At 46.8% G+C, this 17,360-nt stretch overlaps 1 protein-coding gene across 1 annotated transcript in view; it reads left to right on the top strand.

The window, feature by feature from the left end:
• LOC138452784 (WAP four-disulfide core domain protein 3-like) overlaps positions 1–7,777 on the top strand; it is a 238,655-nt gene extending 230,878 nt beyond the window's left edge. The window contains exon 7 of the mRNA XM_069605125.1: positions 7,539–7,777. Within this exon, the coding sequence (XP_069461226.1) occupies positions 7,539–7,777 (239 nt within the window). The remainder of the gene's footprint in view (positions 1–7,538) is intronic.
• Positions 7,778–17,360: the final 9,583 nt, after the last annotated feature.

Here is a 17,360-nt window from a genome sequence, read left to right as displayed (position 1 = left end):
CAGTTGGACAGAGATCTGCTTGAAGGAGGAGGAAGTAAAGTCAGATGGATTCAATGTTGCAGAATGCCAGAGTGAGTTCAATAGGGCCAGGGTGACTGTGCGGATGGGAGGTAGCCGAAGGGAGATGTTTAGGGTGGATTAGATTGGGTAGATGGAATGGGAGGGAAAGCAATGGTTGGGTGCCCTCTAGAGCGACAATGGAGAATGGAAAAAGGGAGGGGCTGAGGTATTGGCGTTATAGATTAGGGTCAAAAGAAGAGAGGGAGTGACAGAACATAAGAAGGAGGAACATGATTAATAAAGACATGTTCAGCAGAGGGAAGTAAAGGTGGAAGTATGGGGCTAGGGCCCTGAAGTAGCATGGGGGTGGTGTTTACCTTGGCAGGTAGAAGTGCAGTAGACTTTGAACTGTGTATCATGGACTTTGCATGCTGTATTGGTATTGCCAATAACACCTAACAATATATACCTGTCTAGTAGTGACCATTAGTGCCTAACTATAGGCAACAGACCAATAGCACCAAATATTCAGAAGCTATGTTACCTTTTTAGTCTCTTGCAAACCGCTTTTCATTTATTATAACTGAAAACGTACCTGCATAGAACACTGTACCCCTGTTAACTATGCTAGCTGTTTGATGGTGCCCACCAGGAGTGCAAACAGGGGGTGCACATACCTCTGCCTGGCCCTGCAATGTCGGGTGCAAAGCAGCACGAAGGTGAGGCTCCAGCCTAAATGCCCGATTGCTAGGCAACCAAATCCCTTTTTCAGGGAACAACATCCGCTGGCAGGCGGAACCGCCGGCCAGAAGACGAAGGCCAAAGAAATGGGCTTTGTTTGCCATGTGGTCCCCAGTCAAGCCGTGACCACCTGAGGGAGAGGGCAGGAGCCCTAACCCGCATCAACCAAGTATCCAGGAGCTGCCACCGAGAGCAGCCCCTCACTCGATACAGCCTCCTGCAGCAAGGCATCGGCCACACGTAGTCATTACTACCATTGTTCTGTGCCCAGCTCCGAAGCGTCCCTGCCTGACTTCAGCCAATACTTCCGCCTGGCCCTGCAATGTCAGGCGCAGCGCGGCACGAATGTGAGGCTCCAGCCTCAATGCCCGAATGCTAGGCAACCAAAGCCCTTTTTCAGGGAACAACATCCGCCGGCAGGCGGAAACGCCAGCCAGAAGACAAATGCCAAAAAAAAGGCCTTGTTTGCCATTGTTCGCCGGTGGGCGCCACTTGCCTCCTGCTCTAACTTTCTGCCAAAGTACTGACTTACTTCTCCTCCACTCTTCGTCCTGTGTACACCGTAGTACTATCTCTCAAATGCTTGATCTCCCCAAGTGTACATGGGTCTCCATTTATCTACTGTATTACCATCACTTGCTCCAACCTATTACACGCAATCTTCTAAATATGCTATGAATTCTGAAATAGCCTATTACGAATACTGTTTATAACTTTTACAACTCCCCCATTGTGCCAAAACTGTCACCCAGCCTACCACATGTATCCTACTCTCTGTGCTTGCCCTCACATTAGTAGACTATACCATCAGAAAATGCACTGCTCCAATGCTAAAATAGCCCACTCTGCTGTTACTACCCCTATTATATACTGTTGGAATTAGTGTATCCCGCTGTTGCTAGCCCTGTGTTCCAATACTGATATAGCCTATCCTGCTGTTGCTAGCCCTGTGTTCCAATACTGATATAGCCTATCCTGCTGCTGCTAGCCCTGTGTTTCAATACTGATCTAGCTTATCCTGCTGTTGCCTGCCCTGTGTTCCAATACTGATATAGCGTGTCCTGCTGTTGCTAGCCCTCTGTTCCAATACTGATATAGTCTATCCTGCTGTTGCTAGCCCTGTGTTCCAATACTGATATAGCCTATCCTGCTGTTGCCTGCCCTGTGTTCCAATACTGATATAGCCTATCCTGCTGTTGCTAGCCCTGTGTTCCAATACTGATATAGCCTATCCTGCTGTTGCTAGCCCTGTGTTCCAATACTGATATAGCCTATCCTGCTGTTGCAAGCCCGGTGTTCCAATACTGAAATAGCCTATCCTGCTGTTGCCTGCCCTACTCCTAACTGTTGGAATAGCCTACCTTGCTGTTGTCACTATGCTAATCTGCCTTATCTTAATCATGTTACCTTATTGCATTATTCAAGAAAGTGTTCCATGCCTTGGCAACCACTATGTAGCCTACAAAAATGTACTGAATAAACCTGTCTGCCCCCGGCATCACTCCATCACATGCCCCACTCCATTCCTGCCTTCCATACCACCATTTCCACTTGACAGCAACTATTCTCACACAACTAGCACTAATGACATCACTTATGATACTAAAACATGCACCAAGCATCGCATAACGGAGAATGCCCAGCCATATTCTAACACTGGAAACAACCTTTCCTATCCCATCTCTGGCATGACCAGGTACCACCACCTAAGATCTCGAACGACATGCCACTACATACCCAACCCTAATCATGATACACCTATACTCTAACCTACCTCATTTAACCCACAAGTAGGCACACCTATTACCAACCCCGACACAGCAGAGCGTAACCACAGAACAGGTACCAGACTTCCCATGAACATCAACCTACCAGCCAAACCGAACACCAAGTCCACTAGTAAACCGCACACTGCCTCCAACCATCCCAGTCACAGGCGCAAAAACTCACACATCAATAGGACAAAGAACTCAGTGGACCACAACCCCAGCCACACCCAGAAGGATACTCAAAACACCCTAAAACAGGAGCACTACTAAATGCCAGGTCCCTTGTTGCCCTTGCAATTGAAATCGCAGATATAATTTCGACTAACAACTTTGACTTTCTAGCCGTAACAGAAACCTGGCTAATGACGCAGCCTGCCTGTCCCTAGCTTTAGCGATCCCCGATAAATGTTCCATCCTCAGAGCTGACAGACCCAACGCTTGCGGAGGAGGATTAGCCATCATCTTTAAATCTACCCTAGACATACGATTAGCCACCTTTTCTACTCCAACATCCTGTGTACTCCTCTCAGTTAAGCTCCAAACGTCCCCTAAAGATACTGTCACTGTCCACCTAATATATAGGCCTCCAGGTCCCCCGGGATCGCCCGAAGACATTACGTCACTAGTAGCTGAGAATACTAAACCCATGGTGCAAAATATTATCCTAGGTGACTTCAACCTTGGCTATAACGACCCTAACAACCTTCCAGCCACCTCTTTAGCCGGTGCAGAACAAGGCTTCACACAAATAAACACCCTAGCGACTCATGAGAAAGGTAGGACACTTGATGCAGCTCCGAGTGGTGTTATGGTTTCTTTTGGGGTTTGTTTTTTGAACAATTACTTTCATTTAGAAGTTCCTAGATTTCTTGTCCTTTCTGTTATTTTGTTGGGGGGTTTCTTTTTGAGATGTGTAGATGTGGGTGTATATTTGACCAATGATTTTGTAACGGACGGTATGAATTTGAGCGGTCCTGTTGGAGACTATATGCGAGTGATCTCGTGGAATTTAAATGGGTTGAAGGACAATATTAAGAGGAAAAAAGTTATGGCGCATATAAAACATTATAGGGCTGATGTTCATTTCCTACAAGAGACACATTGTACGGAGATTGAGGCAGTTGCGTTTGGGAGAAGTTGGCCAGGTTTGGCTTTCCACTCCACCTACAGTTCAAGTTCTAGAGGGGTCTCTATTCTGTTTAAGAAATATTTTCAAGGGAGTCTATTGAATTATAAAGCTGACAAGATGGGGAGGTGGTTATTGGTTAAGATCCAGATTCAGGACATGGAGATGACTTTGTGTAATATCTACGCACCAAACGTTAACGGGGATGCATTTTTTAATGATTTAGGGGAGAAAACCTTTGGATTTTGGAAGTGGCAACATTCTGTTGGGTGGTGATTTTAACCTGATGGTGGACCCCTATTTGGATAGAAATAATCACAATGTCAGAGATGGAAGGAAAAGGGATATAGAAGCTTTGAGATTGTTGATGGATCAGTTTGCCCTGTCTGATGTATGGAGGTTGGAGAATTCCACTGGGAGGGAGTACACATTTTATTCAAATGCACATCATATATACACTCCAATTGACAATGCTTTAACATCTGGGTTTCTCACAAGAAGGGTGGAGAAATCTGAAATAGGGAGTATAATAATATCTGACCATGCTCCAGTGAATATGGAAGTTTCATTGGAGTATTCATCAGATAAGACCAAAGTCTGGAGGTTTAATACAGGAATTTTGAAGAGGATGAGTTGAGAAAGGAGTTAGTTGATGCAACTTCAGAGTATTTGAACACTAACTTGAATGGGGAAGTTGGGGTGGGAACCAGTTGGGAAGCGTTCAAGTGTGTGATGCGTGGGGAGGCTATGAGAGTGTCAGGGATCAAGAAAAAGAAAAGGGATGCAGAGCTGAAAGAATTGAACTCCACAGTGGATGTTTTGGAGAAAGAGCTCATGAGACATTTTGATAGTGTGAAACATCTTAAATTAATGAACATGAAGTATAAACTGAATAAGATCCTTAGTGAGAAAGCAGAATTTGCATTATTCAGATTAAAATGCAAGTATTATGAGGGGGGGGGGGGAATGTGGTAGGCTATTGGCCCATAGATTAAGAAAGAGGGATTCTGAGAGGGCAATAGGAGCGATATGGAAAACCTGTGGGGTGACCAGAAATCCAGTTGAAATAAACAAAATATTTAGGAAGTTAAGAAAGCTGTATGGTCGCTAAATATTGGGAAATGTCCTGGACCAGATGGGTTCCCATCTGAATTTTATCATGTGATGCCTGATGGAGTTCTGGAGTTAATGAGGGATATGTTTGTGGAAAGCAAGGCTCAAGGTATTTTGCCTCCCACTTTACACCAGGCATCCATTTTTTTTATTACTCAAACCAGATCGCCCTGAATTAGACCCTGGGAGTTACATACCCATTATCCTGATGAAAACGGTTGGTAAAGTCCTGTCTAAAATTCTGGCAGCCAGACTTGAGAAAATCCTCCCTAGGTTGATCCATACTGACCAAGCTGGTTTTGTTAAAGGTAGAATATCGGCTACGAACATGAGGTTGTTACTGACGACATAGGAATGTCAAAGGTCGCAAATTGAGTCAGTCGCTATTTCCCTGGATGCCGAAAAGGCTTTTGACAGGGTGTGCTGGAAGTTTCTGCAATATACAATGGAGAGAATGAATTTTGGAGTGGAGTTTTTGAGATGGGTGAAGGTCTTATACAATAAACCATTGGCAATGGTTAACACCAACGGCAGATTGTCTGGAGAATTTGAATTACAGCGGGGGACACGACAAGGATGCCCGCTGTCTCCATTGTTGTTTGTGATCTCGATTGAACCCTTGGCAGAAGCAATCAGATCCACTCCAAGAATCAAAGGGGTTTGCTATGGAACAACTTGCCAAAAGCTCTGGTTATATGCAGATGATTTATTGGTGGTGGTGCAAGATCCATCAAACTCAATAGCGGAATTGATGAAGGTCCTGGATGATTTTGGCGCAATCTCAAACTACAGAATTAATTGGCAGAAATCAGAGATCTTACCATGCTCAGACACCACAACTTATGAAGTGGTAAGAACTTTTGGGTTCAGATGGTGTGCTAGTAAAATGAAATATCTAGGTGTCTGGGTAACTAAGAATTTGAAGGATCTTATGAAAACTAACATGGATCTTTGTATCCAGAAAATAAACCAGGAGATTGATCGCTGGTCTGCACTTCAGCTGTCCTTAGGGGGCAGGGTAAATGCAATAAAAATGACTGACACCGAAAATAACTTATATGTTAGGAATGATTACGATGCCAGTGCGAAAAATGGAATGGACGAAATTGGATTGTATGCTTCAGTCATTTGTTTGGAATGGGAAAATTCCAAGGTTGAAACTTTGGAAACTACATCTCAAAAAAGAGAAAGGGGGCTTGAACATTCTGCATTTTGAGCAGTACCACCAGGCGTTCACCTTGAGGCACATCCTTCCGTTCCTGGTGTCAGAGGATGAGTGGGCTCGTGCTGAGGCGGAGAGGGCAGGGCTGTTGGATATGTGGACCATTCCATCAACCATTACTTGCAAGAGGGCCCACGGCTCAGCTCCGACAGATTTCTTGAGAACAATTTGGAGAGCCAATGAACAAGTAGCCGGAATAGATTCTGGTACAAATGCAGAATCATCGATATGGCTGAATCCCAGAATTAGAATTGGGAAGAAAGTGATTTTCTGCAGAAGTTGGTTCACAGCAGGCATTAAGAAAATTGGGGATTTGTTCAAGGATCAGAAATGGAAGACATAAAGGGAGCTCAGGGTGGAATAGAACCTGGCCCAAAATGTATATGGTGACTACAGGAAATTGAGGAAAGTGGTGACCCTGCCATCTGCAAATGCTTTCCAATTGGTTTCCAGTATCAAGAGTTTATCTGGAAAGGCACATTTAGCCTCTAGAATGTACACTCTGTTAAGTGACTTCTCAAGGGATCCTGATGACATGGTCAGGGGTTTTGGAAACGGAAATGACTTCTCAAAAATGGACAAGTATATGTGCAAATATCAAGAGTCTCCCTGAATGTTGGGGATCAAGATCGTCAGATTAAGATACTCCACAGAATATTTTGGACTCCTGTTCATCTTTTCAAACATGGTTTATTGAACCCTGACATTTGCTGGCGATGTGCATTGGGGCAAGGCACTTTGGAGCATATGCTGTGGGATTGTGTTAAATTGAAGGATTTCTGGAATGGGATCGTGAAGGTAATGAATGCTGTTGTGGGGGAAGAGATGGAATACAACTTTGAAACATTGATCCTAGGTGAAACTGTACTGCTGGAAGACTTGAATGATGGACAAATCACCTGGATTATGAGAGGAGCAACAGTGGCAAAGAGAGTGATACTAAGTGCATGGAAGTCAGCTGGCTTTATGAACTGGCGCAAATGGATGGAAGGAATGTACAAAATTTGCAACATTGAACGAGTAAATTACATGCTGCAAAAGAAAGTTTCAAAATTCCAGAAGATCTGGGGGCCTTTTTTGTATTTGAATATGTCATAAGAAGTGGTTTGATTTGAGGACTGCAAGAGAGATGTATTTCTTGTAATTATAATGTTATCGTATGATATTGATTTGAGGGTTACAAAAAGGCTTTGTATTTTTTGGAATTATTATAGGGTTCTGAAAGGATGAGTTAAAGGTTGTTAAAAAAAACCACCCCCCCTTTTGTTTTATAATTCTTTTTTCTTTTCCTTCTTCTTCTCCTCTTTCTTTATATTTTAGTATTTTTTGATGTGTGGAGGGTGGGTTGGGTTTGGAGATATTGGGTTTTGTTTGTGTTGTGAAATGATTCATTGATGTGAACATTGTTTTTGGTATTGTATTGTATTGTATTATGGTTTTGGGAAAATAATAAAATGTGTTGAGAAAAAAAAAAGGACACTTGATTGGGTAGCGGACCTTAATCGTAACTTTACCCTCAAGGACTCCTCACAACGTGTATGGATTGATCATCATCTCCTATCCCTAGAAATCAATGTCAACAACCCAGAGTCTAAAAAACTCACTAATGCACCTCCTTGTCTGACCAGGAACAAACGTAACATCACAGCTGAGGCTATAATACCCCTGATAATCCCCGTTCTCAAATCGCTTCCTGCCACTAACGACCTGAATCTAATGGTAGACACCTACAATGACTCTATGTACAAAGCCATAGACACCACTGCCCCGCTAAACTACGCAAAGGCAAACCTAGAGCACATCTGAACTCCTAGTTCACCCCTAAACTTAAATTATTACGAACAGAAAAAAGAAAACTTGAGACACTTTGGAAAATAACCCCCTCAATAGAAAATAAAAGTAACCTAACCAACATCACAGCCACATATAAAAGTGAGATACTCAGTACCAAAAAAGAAACCTTCAACGACAGAATAAACCAGGCAGGATCCAGTACTAAATAATTGTTTAACATTCTAAAAGAACTGGAAAACCCAAATCCACTGGAAGACACCTACACTAAGGATTAACCCTGGTGCACTAGCATTCAAAGTGCTCTCTCCAACAAAATCACAGGGGTCAAGGTCAAAATTGCTGACAAACGTCTCCAACTTACCTCTGACACCCTCACCAGCCCAATCTTTCTCTCAGCTGTACACCTCAACTCTGGATTCAAATTCAACAACGTATCCATACCTGAGGTACACAAAATTATAGCATCTCTAAAACTATCTAACCGTAAAGGTGACAGCTGCCCAGGTCAGATTATAAAGAATGCAGCCAGAGATCTATCTCCTTTCTTAACCAAACTAATAAAAGCTTTGTTCGCTAACAGCTCAGTCCCAAGCAATCTGAAAGAATCCTGGATTCTCCCATTACTCAAGAAACAAACATTAGATCAGTCTATACCCACTATTATAGACCAATTACCACACTCCATTTTTTACTGAAAATCCTAGAGTTGCATACTTGCAAATTCAAGAATATCTTGAGAATAATCAACTACTAGGAACCGTCAATCTGGCTTTAGACCCCGGCATGGAACGGAAACCGCCCTTGTCGACCTCAAAAGCCAGATCCATGAAATAAAAGTCAAAGGTAAAGTTGCCATACTACTACTCTGAGACCTATCAGCAGCCTTTGATTTGGTTGACCATAAAATCTTATGCGACCACTTTTCACTGACAGTACACTTCTCCATCGATTCAATATTTCCTCGTGAACCGAACCATGTGGGTCTTCTCACCTGCAGATGCGGCTGATCCAATCCCCATCATCTGTGGTGTCCCACAAGGCTCCTGCGTATCGCCTGCTTTGTGCAATATCTTTACAAAGCCCTTATTCGACAAATTGGACCGTCTGGGTGTTACCTATACGAACTATGCAGATGACACCCACATACTCTTAACACTATCAGGCACCTACGACAGAGATGTCTATTGGATTAACAATGTCTACTCTATCATTCAGGCATGGATGTCCACACATGGCCTCTGCCTGAATTATGACAAATCTGAGCTGCTCCTAGCCGGTTCACCCAACAACCTTCAGAAACTCAGTCCGAATTACAAGAGCATCCACATCGATGGGAACAACATACCCATTGCCAAAGATGTAAAAACCTTTGGTTTCTACCTCAATGCCAATACCAATCTAACCAAACAGGTTAATATGACTGCCTCATCCACAGCCTACACGGGCAAGCTGATTAGGGCTTGCAGACATCTACTGTCTCCTAATAGCTGCCTGATACTAGCCAGAACACTTATACAGTCCGAATTGGACTACTGCAATGGCCTATACTTAGGCGCCAACAAATCTATAATCAATAAACTACAGGTTCTACAAAATAATGCGCTCAGAGCTGTATTAAACATACCTAGAAGAGAGCACATATCAGCAACTAAAAAGCTTTATAAATGGCTCCCCATTCAAGAAAGAAATAAAAAAATAGACTTAAAAACCATCTGCCTGGATGAGGAGAACCTCCATGTGAGCTCCAAACCCACAGGCCCCAAAAGTGACCTGAGCCCCCACTTTTGACCCCCCCCCCGTGTACAACAACGCCAGCCCAGGCAGTACGACCCAGCCCCCCACCAGCTCAGCGAAATTCCAGCGAGCATCAGTGAACTTAGTCGGGAGAAAAGGCTGGCGGCGAGTGCCTCCCCCGCCCGGCCACATACTCAGCAGTTGGAGCGTCGGCTGAGCCAGTACAAGCTCCGAGGCACCATCCCCCCCGCTGAGAGTGCAGCCCACGCTGCAGCACCCCTGAGCAGTCTCCACCTTACTGCCCACCCCGAAAACCCCAGTGGAGTCGGTGGGCGTCCTGCGGCGGCGTCCGATCAGGGCCGCTACAGCTACATTTGCCTCCAGCAACCCTGCCGAGTAAAGCAGCGCTCCGGAGAGGGTAGGTGTCCCACGTTTTCCCGCAGGGGGTGCCGGGAAGTGCCGAGAGCACACTGAGGACATCGTCCCCTTCCGAGGTGCCTCCCGCAGGGGTCCTGTGGCCTGTTGGCGTGACCCCGGTCGTGGGGGGGGACCTCCCCGTTCTCCGGCCGAGGGCCGGATCGGAGATACAACTGCGGGCTTACCTTAGTAACGGATCGAAAGCAAAGAGAGTAGTCGGATGTTCATGAACGCATCCCGTTGTGACTGATTAAGTAAGGAGTGAGTGGAAGTCCATCTGAATGTAGCAGCAGCAACATTTTGTTAAATAAGAAGTCCATAAAGATTTATTCTTTAAAGGAGCGCGAGCCGGCGTAGCCCCCCTCCTGAGCCTGCCGCCGCCTGAGGCAACACTTGCTGCACACACCCCCTGGGGGGGCTCCTGCACGCTAACCTCTCCCTGCACCACCACCTCGGAGTGCCCGGGGGCCCACACGATCAGGGCACTGCTGGCCTGGAAGGAGAGGCTTCACCCCCCGGATGAGAACACCCCCCCTCTGTGGCAGCCCTGACACCTCTCAGTGCCCCCCGCACAGGCCAAAGTAAATACACCCCCAACTGAAGCCTCACAACACTCCTAGTGCCACACCTCCCCCTCACTTGCAAGGGTGCAGCGAGTAACGGGGTGAGACAGTCCCACGAGACTCTCCCAGTGGAGGGGCTGCTTTCCCCTAGCATCTTCACAAGAGAGCCCACAGTCAACAGCCTCCCCCCGGAGGGCAACAACAAGCGCAGAGCCAAGCAATTCTTCCCAGCATCCAGGTGGGGTGCTATCCCCCCGAGACCACACCACGCCAGGTCCAGTCTGCCTCCACTTCTGCGATCCGGGATCTAACGAAAGTGACCATGGACCTGCTCCCAGAATCCCCCTTGAACGTAACACTAGAAATCATGCCATATAAGGCAAGGGGCTAGTCCCTGAACCGAAGGCAACGCAGAGGGTTGGGCCCCCACCACAGGGGCCTGTGCCTTCCTCAGCATAATTGCCAGCCAGCTGCCCCCCCCCCCAAGAGCTACGCAAGTGGGGCAACAACAAATTGAAACAGAATACCCGTCTGGGTCCCCCCCCTGAGCCTTCACTAGAGCCTAGGCCCCCCGTAACGGAGCCTGTCCCACGCAACCCCACTACGGCTTACAAACGGGCCTGCACTTACACTGGAGCACCCCCGACATCGCATTGGACCCGTGGACTGAAGCCAACGCAAACAAAGGGTAGGGCCCTTGGACCCAGGGCCTGTGCCTCCTCCCACCATTACGACCCTGATCTCCGGGACACCCTGGACAACGTCCCACAACACACTCCAAGATTGGTATATCACATCAGTGCAGAGGGTAGGGCCCCCGCTCCTGGGGCGTGTACCTCCTCGCATTCAAGCATCATATGAGCACCAAAAGCAAGTTGGCCAGATACGTCTACACACCGCCACATCACGACCCGGATATAAACGGCAAAATGTCAATGGAAGCCTCGGAGACAGGAGCAGCAGCCACCAAGGGAGACATTGCCGTTCTACTGAGTGAAATACGAAATATGCTGGCTAATCTCGGCGGTAAAATTGACAAGGTGACCCAGATAGTAGATAACATCGAGGAGAGACTAGAGGTCGTTGAGAACAATCAAGCCTCAATAGATACACTGGAAGCCCAATTGGACCTCAAAATGCGCAACATAGAGAAAAGGGAAGAGGACATCCGTCTGAAGAAAGACGATTTAGAAAATAGAGAAAGAAGAAATAACTTGCGATTTTTCGGAATTCCGGTACGTGAAGGGGAAACAGAAGAAGACCTCAAACAAACTATACATGATATCATCAGAATCCTAGCCACAGATGAGAACATCGATGAATTTACAAGAATACATAGAGCCGGTGGCCCGAGATCCGTCCTGGCCAGATTACATAGATACCAAGACAGACAAAGGATACTCGCGAAGGCCAGGTCAGGTGGCACCCTCACCTTCGGGGCAGCCCAAATAACCATCTTTCAGGACTTATCCTCGCTCACCCTGGTCCTGCGACATCTCTGCAGCCCCCTAACGAAATGGCTCAAGGATCAAGGCACGAGATATAGGTGGGGATACCCCTTCTCCCTCACGTTTGAGCACAGAAGCAGGAAGATAATACTCCGCTCCAAAGACGAAATTCTTGAGTGCATCGCAGACCTCCTTGGGACCGGCCCAAAAGAAGGAACACAAGGGGAACCAGTACAAGACAGAGTGAGATGGGGGCACCAGGGCCCGAGAACGAAATAAGTCAAGGGCTCCAGAAAGTACAGACGACCCAATGATACGCCGGACAGTAACAAATTATACTGTACACTCAGGTTCCTCATCTTGGCAACGTCCATCTTGATACCATTGTTCGGAAATTCATCAGCACGCTGGAGTCCGCTGACTGCCGTGCACCGGGTCACAACGAACTTGCCATCTGAACTAAAGGGACGACCAGCTGGTGAACGATGAACCCGGAAACTGCATGTACCATTGCAATTACTATTTTACAATAACAGTTGTTAAAATGTTGTTTAAGTTGATTTTCAAGGAATTGGGGGGGTGGGGACTCAAAATGCTAAGAAGATAATAGTTGTGTTCGGGGTTGTGCGGTCACGGCCCTCACGGTGGTCCGATAGTAGACTGGCTGTATGCACCTGGTCCAACTCGGACGCCATCAAATCGAGACTCAGCCACTCATGGGGAAAACGATGGGTGGAAAGCTAGAACTGAGGGCAACAGGTATTATGCCTAATACCCTGAAGGGGAGGGAGAGAGGAGGGATGCACAACATTTCAAAGCCTCAGTTGGTTGGAGGCAGTTACCAGACTACTTCCACTGCAGTGAATTCCTGCGACGGGCAATGCGACATGACAAGCGAATCCATAGGACTCACCATTGATCAACGGTCATGACGAATCAAGTGACAGGCATGGCATGCTCAAAATTGGCACGCTGAACATCAAGGGGCTTAATTCCCCACCAAAAGGTCGCTAGTCTCCAGAGAGTTCAAGAGATTGAACCTAGATGTACTTTTTCTACAAGAAACCCGATACATCAAAGGAGATGAGTGGAAGGTTTTATACACCAAATAGGCACTGAATATTGGGGCTCAGGCCCACTAAAGAAAGCTGTAGTCAGCATTTTAGTCAACAAAACAATCAGATTCAAGCTCTTAAAGTCCTGGACTGATGTGAGTGGCAGAGCACTTGCACTGGTCGGCAAGATACAGGGCACCATCATCACACTTGCGTCTGTATATGCACCCAATACCGGACAGTCCAGGTTCCTACAACAAACAATCCCCAAAATCATGAATGAAGCAAAGGGGGAAGTGATCTTACGAGGCGACCTCAACACGTGGATGGATCCAGATCAGGACAGGCAGGCAGGCAACCCACCAGCGACCCTCCTATCAGGCTCCGGACGCTCGCGGGTTGCGGACATGATGGACGCCTACAATCTCAGGGACGCATGGAGACACATGCACCCGAACCGCACAGGATTCACCTTGTACTCTACAAAGCATGCTATGTTCTCCAGAATTGCATATATATACCTGACCTCGGAACTCGCCGCGGCAATGTCCAAATCCAGCATATCACCTTTACTTGGTCGGACCATGACTTGGTTACGGTCACTATCGATCAGATGGTTCTCCCCCGGAGGAGCTCCAAATGGTGATGCAACGAGACTCTCTTTAAGGATCCAATCTTTTGGGAGCAGCTTGTGCAGGACATCACCCAATACTTTGAGCAAAACAATACAGGCCAAATCTCCATGAATATACTATGGGAGGCAGGCAAAGCCACTTGGAGGGGAATACTCATTAAAGAGGGGGCAGCGAAGAAGAGAGAATGCCAACTCATAGAAAGTAGACTCCAAAATGAAATCACCCGACTTGACCTCATGGCACAATCTTTCGGACCCTGATAGACTACATAATATCAAGCAGGCCAACGACAAAAGGGAGGAACTACGGCAACAGGTAGCATCGTGCTCAAACTCCAATGTCTGAAGCAAAAGCAATACAAACATGGGGACAAGGCTGTCCTTGCCTTGCTCGCTGCAAGAATTTGCGGTCAACGCCGAGAGCGATGAGTACCTACAATACACAATGTAGAAACACCCCACGACCATCGCCCCCCCAATATCCCCGAAGCCTTTGCCAACTTCTACGAGAAATTATACACTTCGCATGCCGCCCCGCACCCAGAGGCGATTACAGACTACATAACCATAGTATCCATGCCGGCCCTCCCGTTGGACATAGTACAAGCCATGGACGCTCCCATCACAGGAGAAGAAATTGAGGAGGCGATCAAAAGACTTCCAGCAGGGAAAGCTCCCGAAAATGATGGATACACAGCAGGGTTCTACAAGACCTTTAAAGACGCCCTCCTCCCATTCATGGTTGATCTCTTTAACAACATCCTCCAATCCGGTGTGGCGCCCGAATCCTTCTCAGAAGCACTAGTAAGTCATCCCCAAGGAAGGAAAGGACCCCACGCATTGTGCCTCCTACTGCCCAATATCCCTTCTCAACATCGATGCCAAAATCTATACAAGGATTCTTACCGCACGGCTGGAGTCACACATGCCTACAATAATCCACAACGACCAAGTGGGCTTCATCCTAGGTAGACAAGGCGCAGATTCTACCCGCAAGACCCTTCACCTAATACATGAGGCCAAAAAAATCATCAAACATGCCAGCATTATTTTCAATCAATGCCGAGAAGGCGTTTGACAGAGTTCAATGGCACTTCCTGGAGGCCACATTAAAGAAAATAGGCCTGGGCCCCACTCTTTGACGATGGATCGGAGCTGTCTATACGGCCCCAAGAGCCTCTGTGGTAGTGAACTCCCAATTCTCCCGCTGGTTCCCTCTCAGTAGAGGAACGAGACAAGGTTGCCCCCTCTCGGCAATACTCTTTGCGCTATCCTTGGAGCCATTCGCCCGAACACTTTGAGCAGATGCCACCGTGAAGGGAATGCAAGTAAATGGCAGAGAATACAAGCTGGCCCTGTACACAAATGACATCCTGCTCCATGTACTAAATCCAATGTCATCAATCCCACGGGCGATCCACCTGATAGAGGAATATGGTGCACTCTCAGGCTTCAAAATGAACAAAACCAAATCCATCCTCTTTCCACTTCACAAACCTTCCCCAGAGCAGCAAATAGATCTTGAGTGCCTTGGCCTGATCATCGGGGGTCCCACACTAAGATATCTGGGGATCAATCTAACGAGAGACCTCGAACATCTTTACGAAACAAACTTCCCACAACTCCTTGATGCCCTCAAAGCTGATCTCATAAAATGGAAATCACTCCCAATCCCCTGGATGGGGCGACTAAACGCAGTCAAGATGGTGAGCCTCCCGCGCTTCCTATATCTCTTCCAGGTCCTGCCCATCACAATCCCGGACGACTTTTTCAGACGTTAAGAAGGTCATATTGGAATTCCTGTGGAATGGAAAGAAACCCAGGATACCCTACGACACCTTGACACTGCCAAAGGAGCTGGGAGGAGTATGACTCCCGGATATAGAGCAATACTATCAGGCGACACAACTAAAAATCCTTATCCCACATCTGCGCGATAGAAAGGATCTCCAATGGGTTCATTTAGATAACGATAATCTGACCCCCGTACCCCTCTCTGAATGGTTATGGGTCCCCAGACTGAAGCTCACAAGACGACTGCGCGACCACCCAATACTGTGAACAGTGTGGAACATATGGAAGAAAGGGAAAAGATTGTCCGGAGTCACCACGTGGCTTTCTCCTCTGAGCCATCTCTGGTCCCCCGGGATCCGAGAGGAAATCCCGAAACACGCCAGATACCAAGCCCGGTTTGATGCCAGACTTGAGAGAGTCGGCCAGCTGTGGAGAAAAGGGAAATTCATTTCAATTACAGAACTAGAGGAAGCCCTCCAACTTCACCCGATTCCAATTTTCTTGTATTTGCGATTGAAAGGCGTGCTATCGTGGAGAGAATGGAAGGCCAGCACGCAAAGAGAGCTCACGCCCTTTGAGACAATTTTGGACATGACTAACACAACTAAAGACTTAATAGCAGGCATGTACAGGACCCTAATCACTAAGGACCAAACTCTCTGAGTTTCCGCCTCAAAGAGAGATGGGAAAAAGATTTCAACAGAGAATTTGACCAGCAGGCTTGGGACAGAATTTGTCAAACACCAGCCAAAATATCAATTGCTGCCCAAACTACACGCTATAAAATTACTCCACAGGTGGCAGTACGACCCACACAGACTGTCCAAAATGTTTCAAACCTCCAGCCCGAGATGCTGGCGACAACGTGGTATGGACGCAGATTATTATTGTGGTGGAAATGCCCCAAAGTTTGCATCTATTGGCAAGAGGTCCTGGGATGGATTAAACAGTTAGACGGTATAGAAAGGGAACCATCCCCCTTGATTAGGGTAAAAGGACTAGTGTCCACCCTGCTTCTGGCAGCAAGAGCAAGCCTAGTTATCAAGTGGAAATCCCCATGCCTTCCAGATAAAAAGTACTGGATACAGATTGCCATGAACATATACACAATGGAGAAAATAACGGCAGCCCTCCACGACAAGGCCGCACGACACGAGGAAGCCTGGAGCGACTTTGCCGGGCACTACATCACAGGCACAGTCGCGAGTAACACAACACACCAAGGAAAGTAGCAACCACTCCGCCCCACCATGAGCTGAGCATCACATGACACACTGCCAAATAACCATGCCTGTCACAAACCTCACCTGCGATTCACGATGATCAGCGATAAAAGTCACACCGCCCACTATGGTTTACCACAGCAAACGACGAGGACCTGGAAGTTCTACGAGCAGGGGCAAGGGGAGGCAGGGAGGGGGGCATGGACTTACAATTTCCTTTCTTTAGAACAGGACATGTATTGGTTGTTAAAATATTGTTCGGGTGGAATGAAGTAGTCTTGAGTTGTAACCATGTATGCTTAAATATGCACCCACCAATATGTTCATTTCTAATGTTAAAAATCAATAAAATTAAATTAAAAAAAACATCTGCCTTACCCACAAAGCCTTGAACCACCAAGCCACACCATATGTAACAGACAAATTCACCATGAAACAGAATCACAAGATCTACTAAGACATCCTGCCTGGTGGTGCCCAGGTAGAACCTAAAAAGCGCTGGCAGAACCATTTTCCCGGTTCTAGCTGCCCAATTATGGATTACTCTTCCACACAACATCAAAACTATTCAAACCTTTGTAAAGATCAGAAGTCACGTCATCACTTGGTTACTGAATAAAGACTAACACCATTCACCCAACACCTGTTACCTCGCCTCACTCCCCTTATATTATATATATATCTTTTCCCCTTTTTGTATTATACACTCTCCCATGCTCCCCACCCA

This window comes from Ambystoma mexicanum, chromosome 4p, assembly GCF_040938575.1.
Source record: "Ambystoma mexicanum isolate Mex_15411 chromosome 4p, UKY_AmexF1_1, whole genome shotgun sequence".
Taxonomy (NCBI): Eukaryota; Metazoa; Chordata; class Amphibia; order Caudata; family Ambystomatidae; genus Ambystoma; species Ambystoma mexicanum.
Note: the sequence above shows the minus strand (reverse complement) of the source record. Positions and strands in the feature narration are given on the sequence as shown.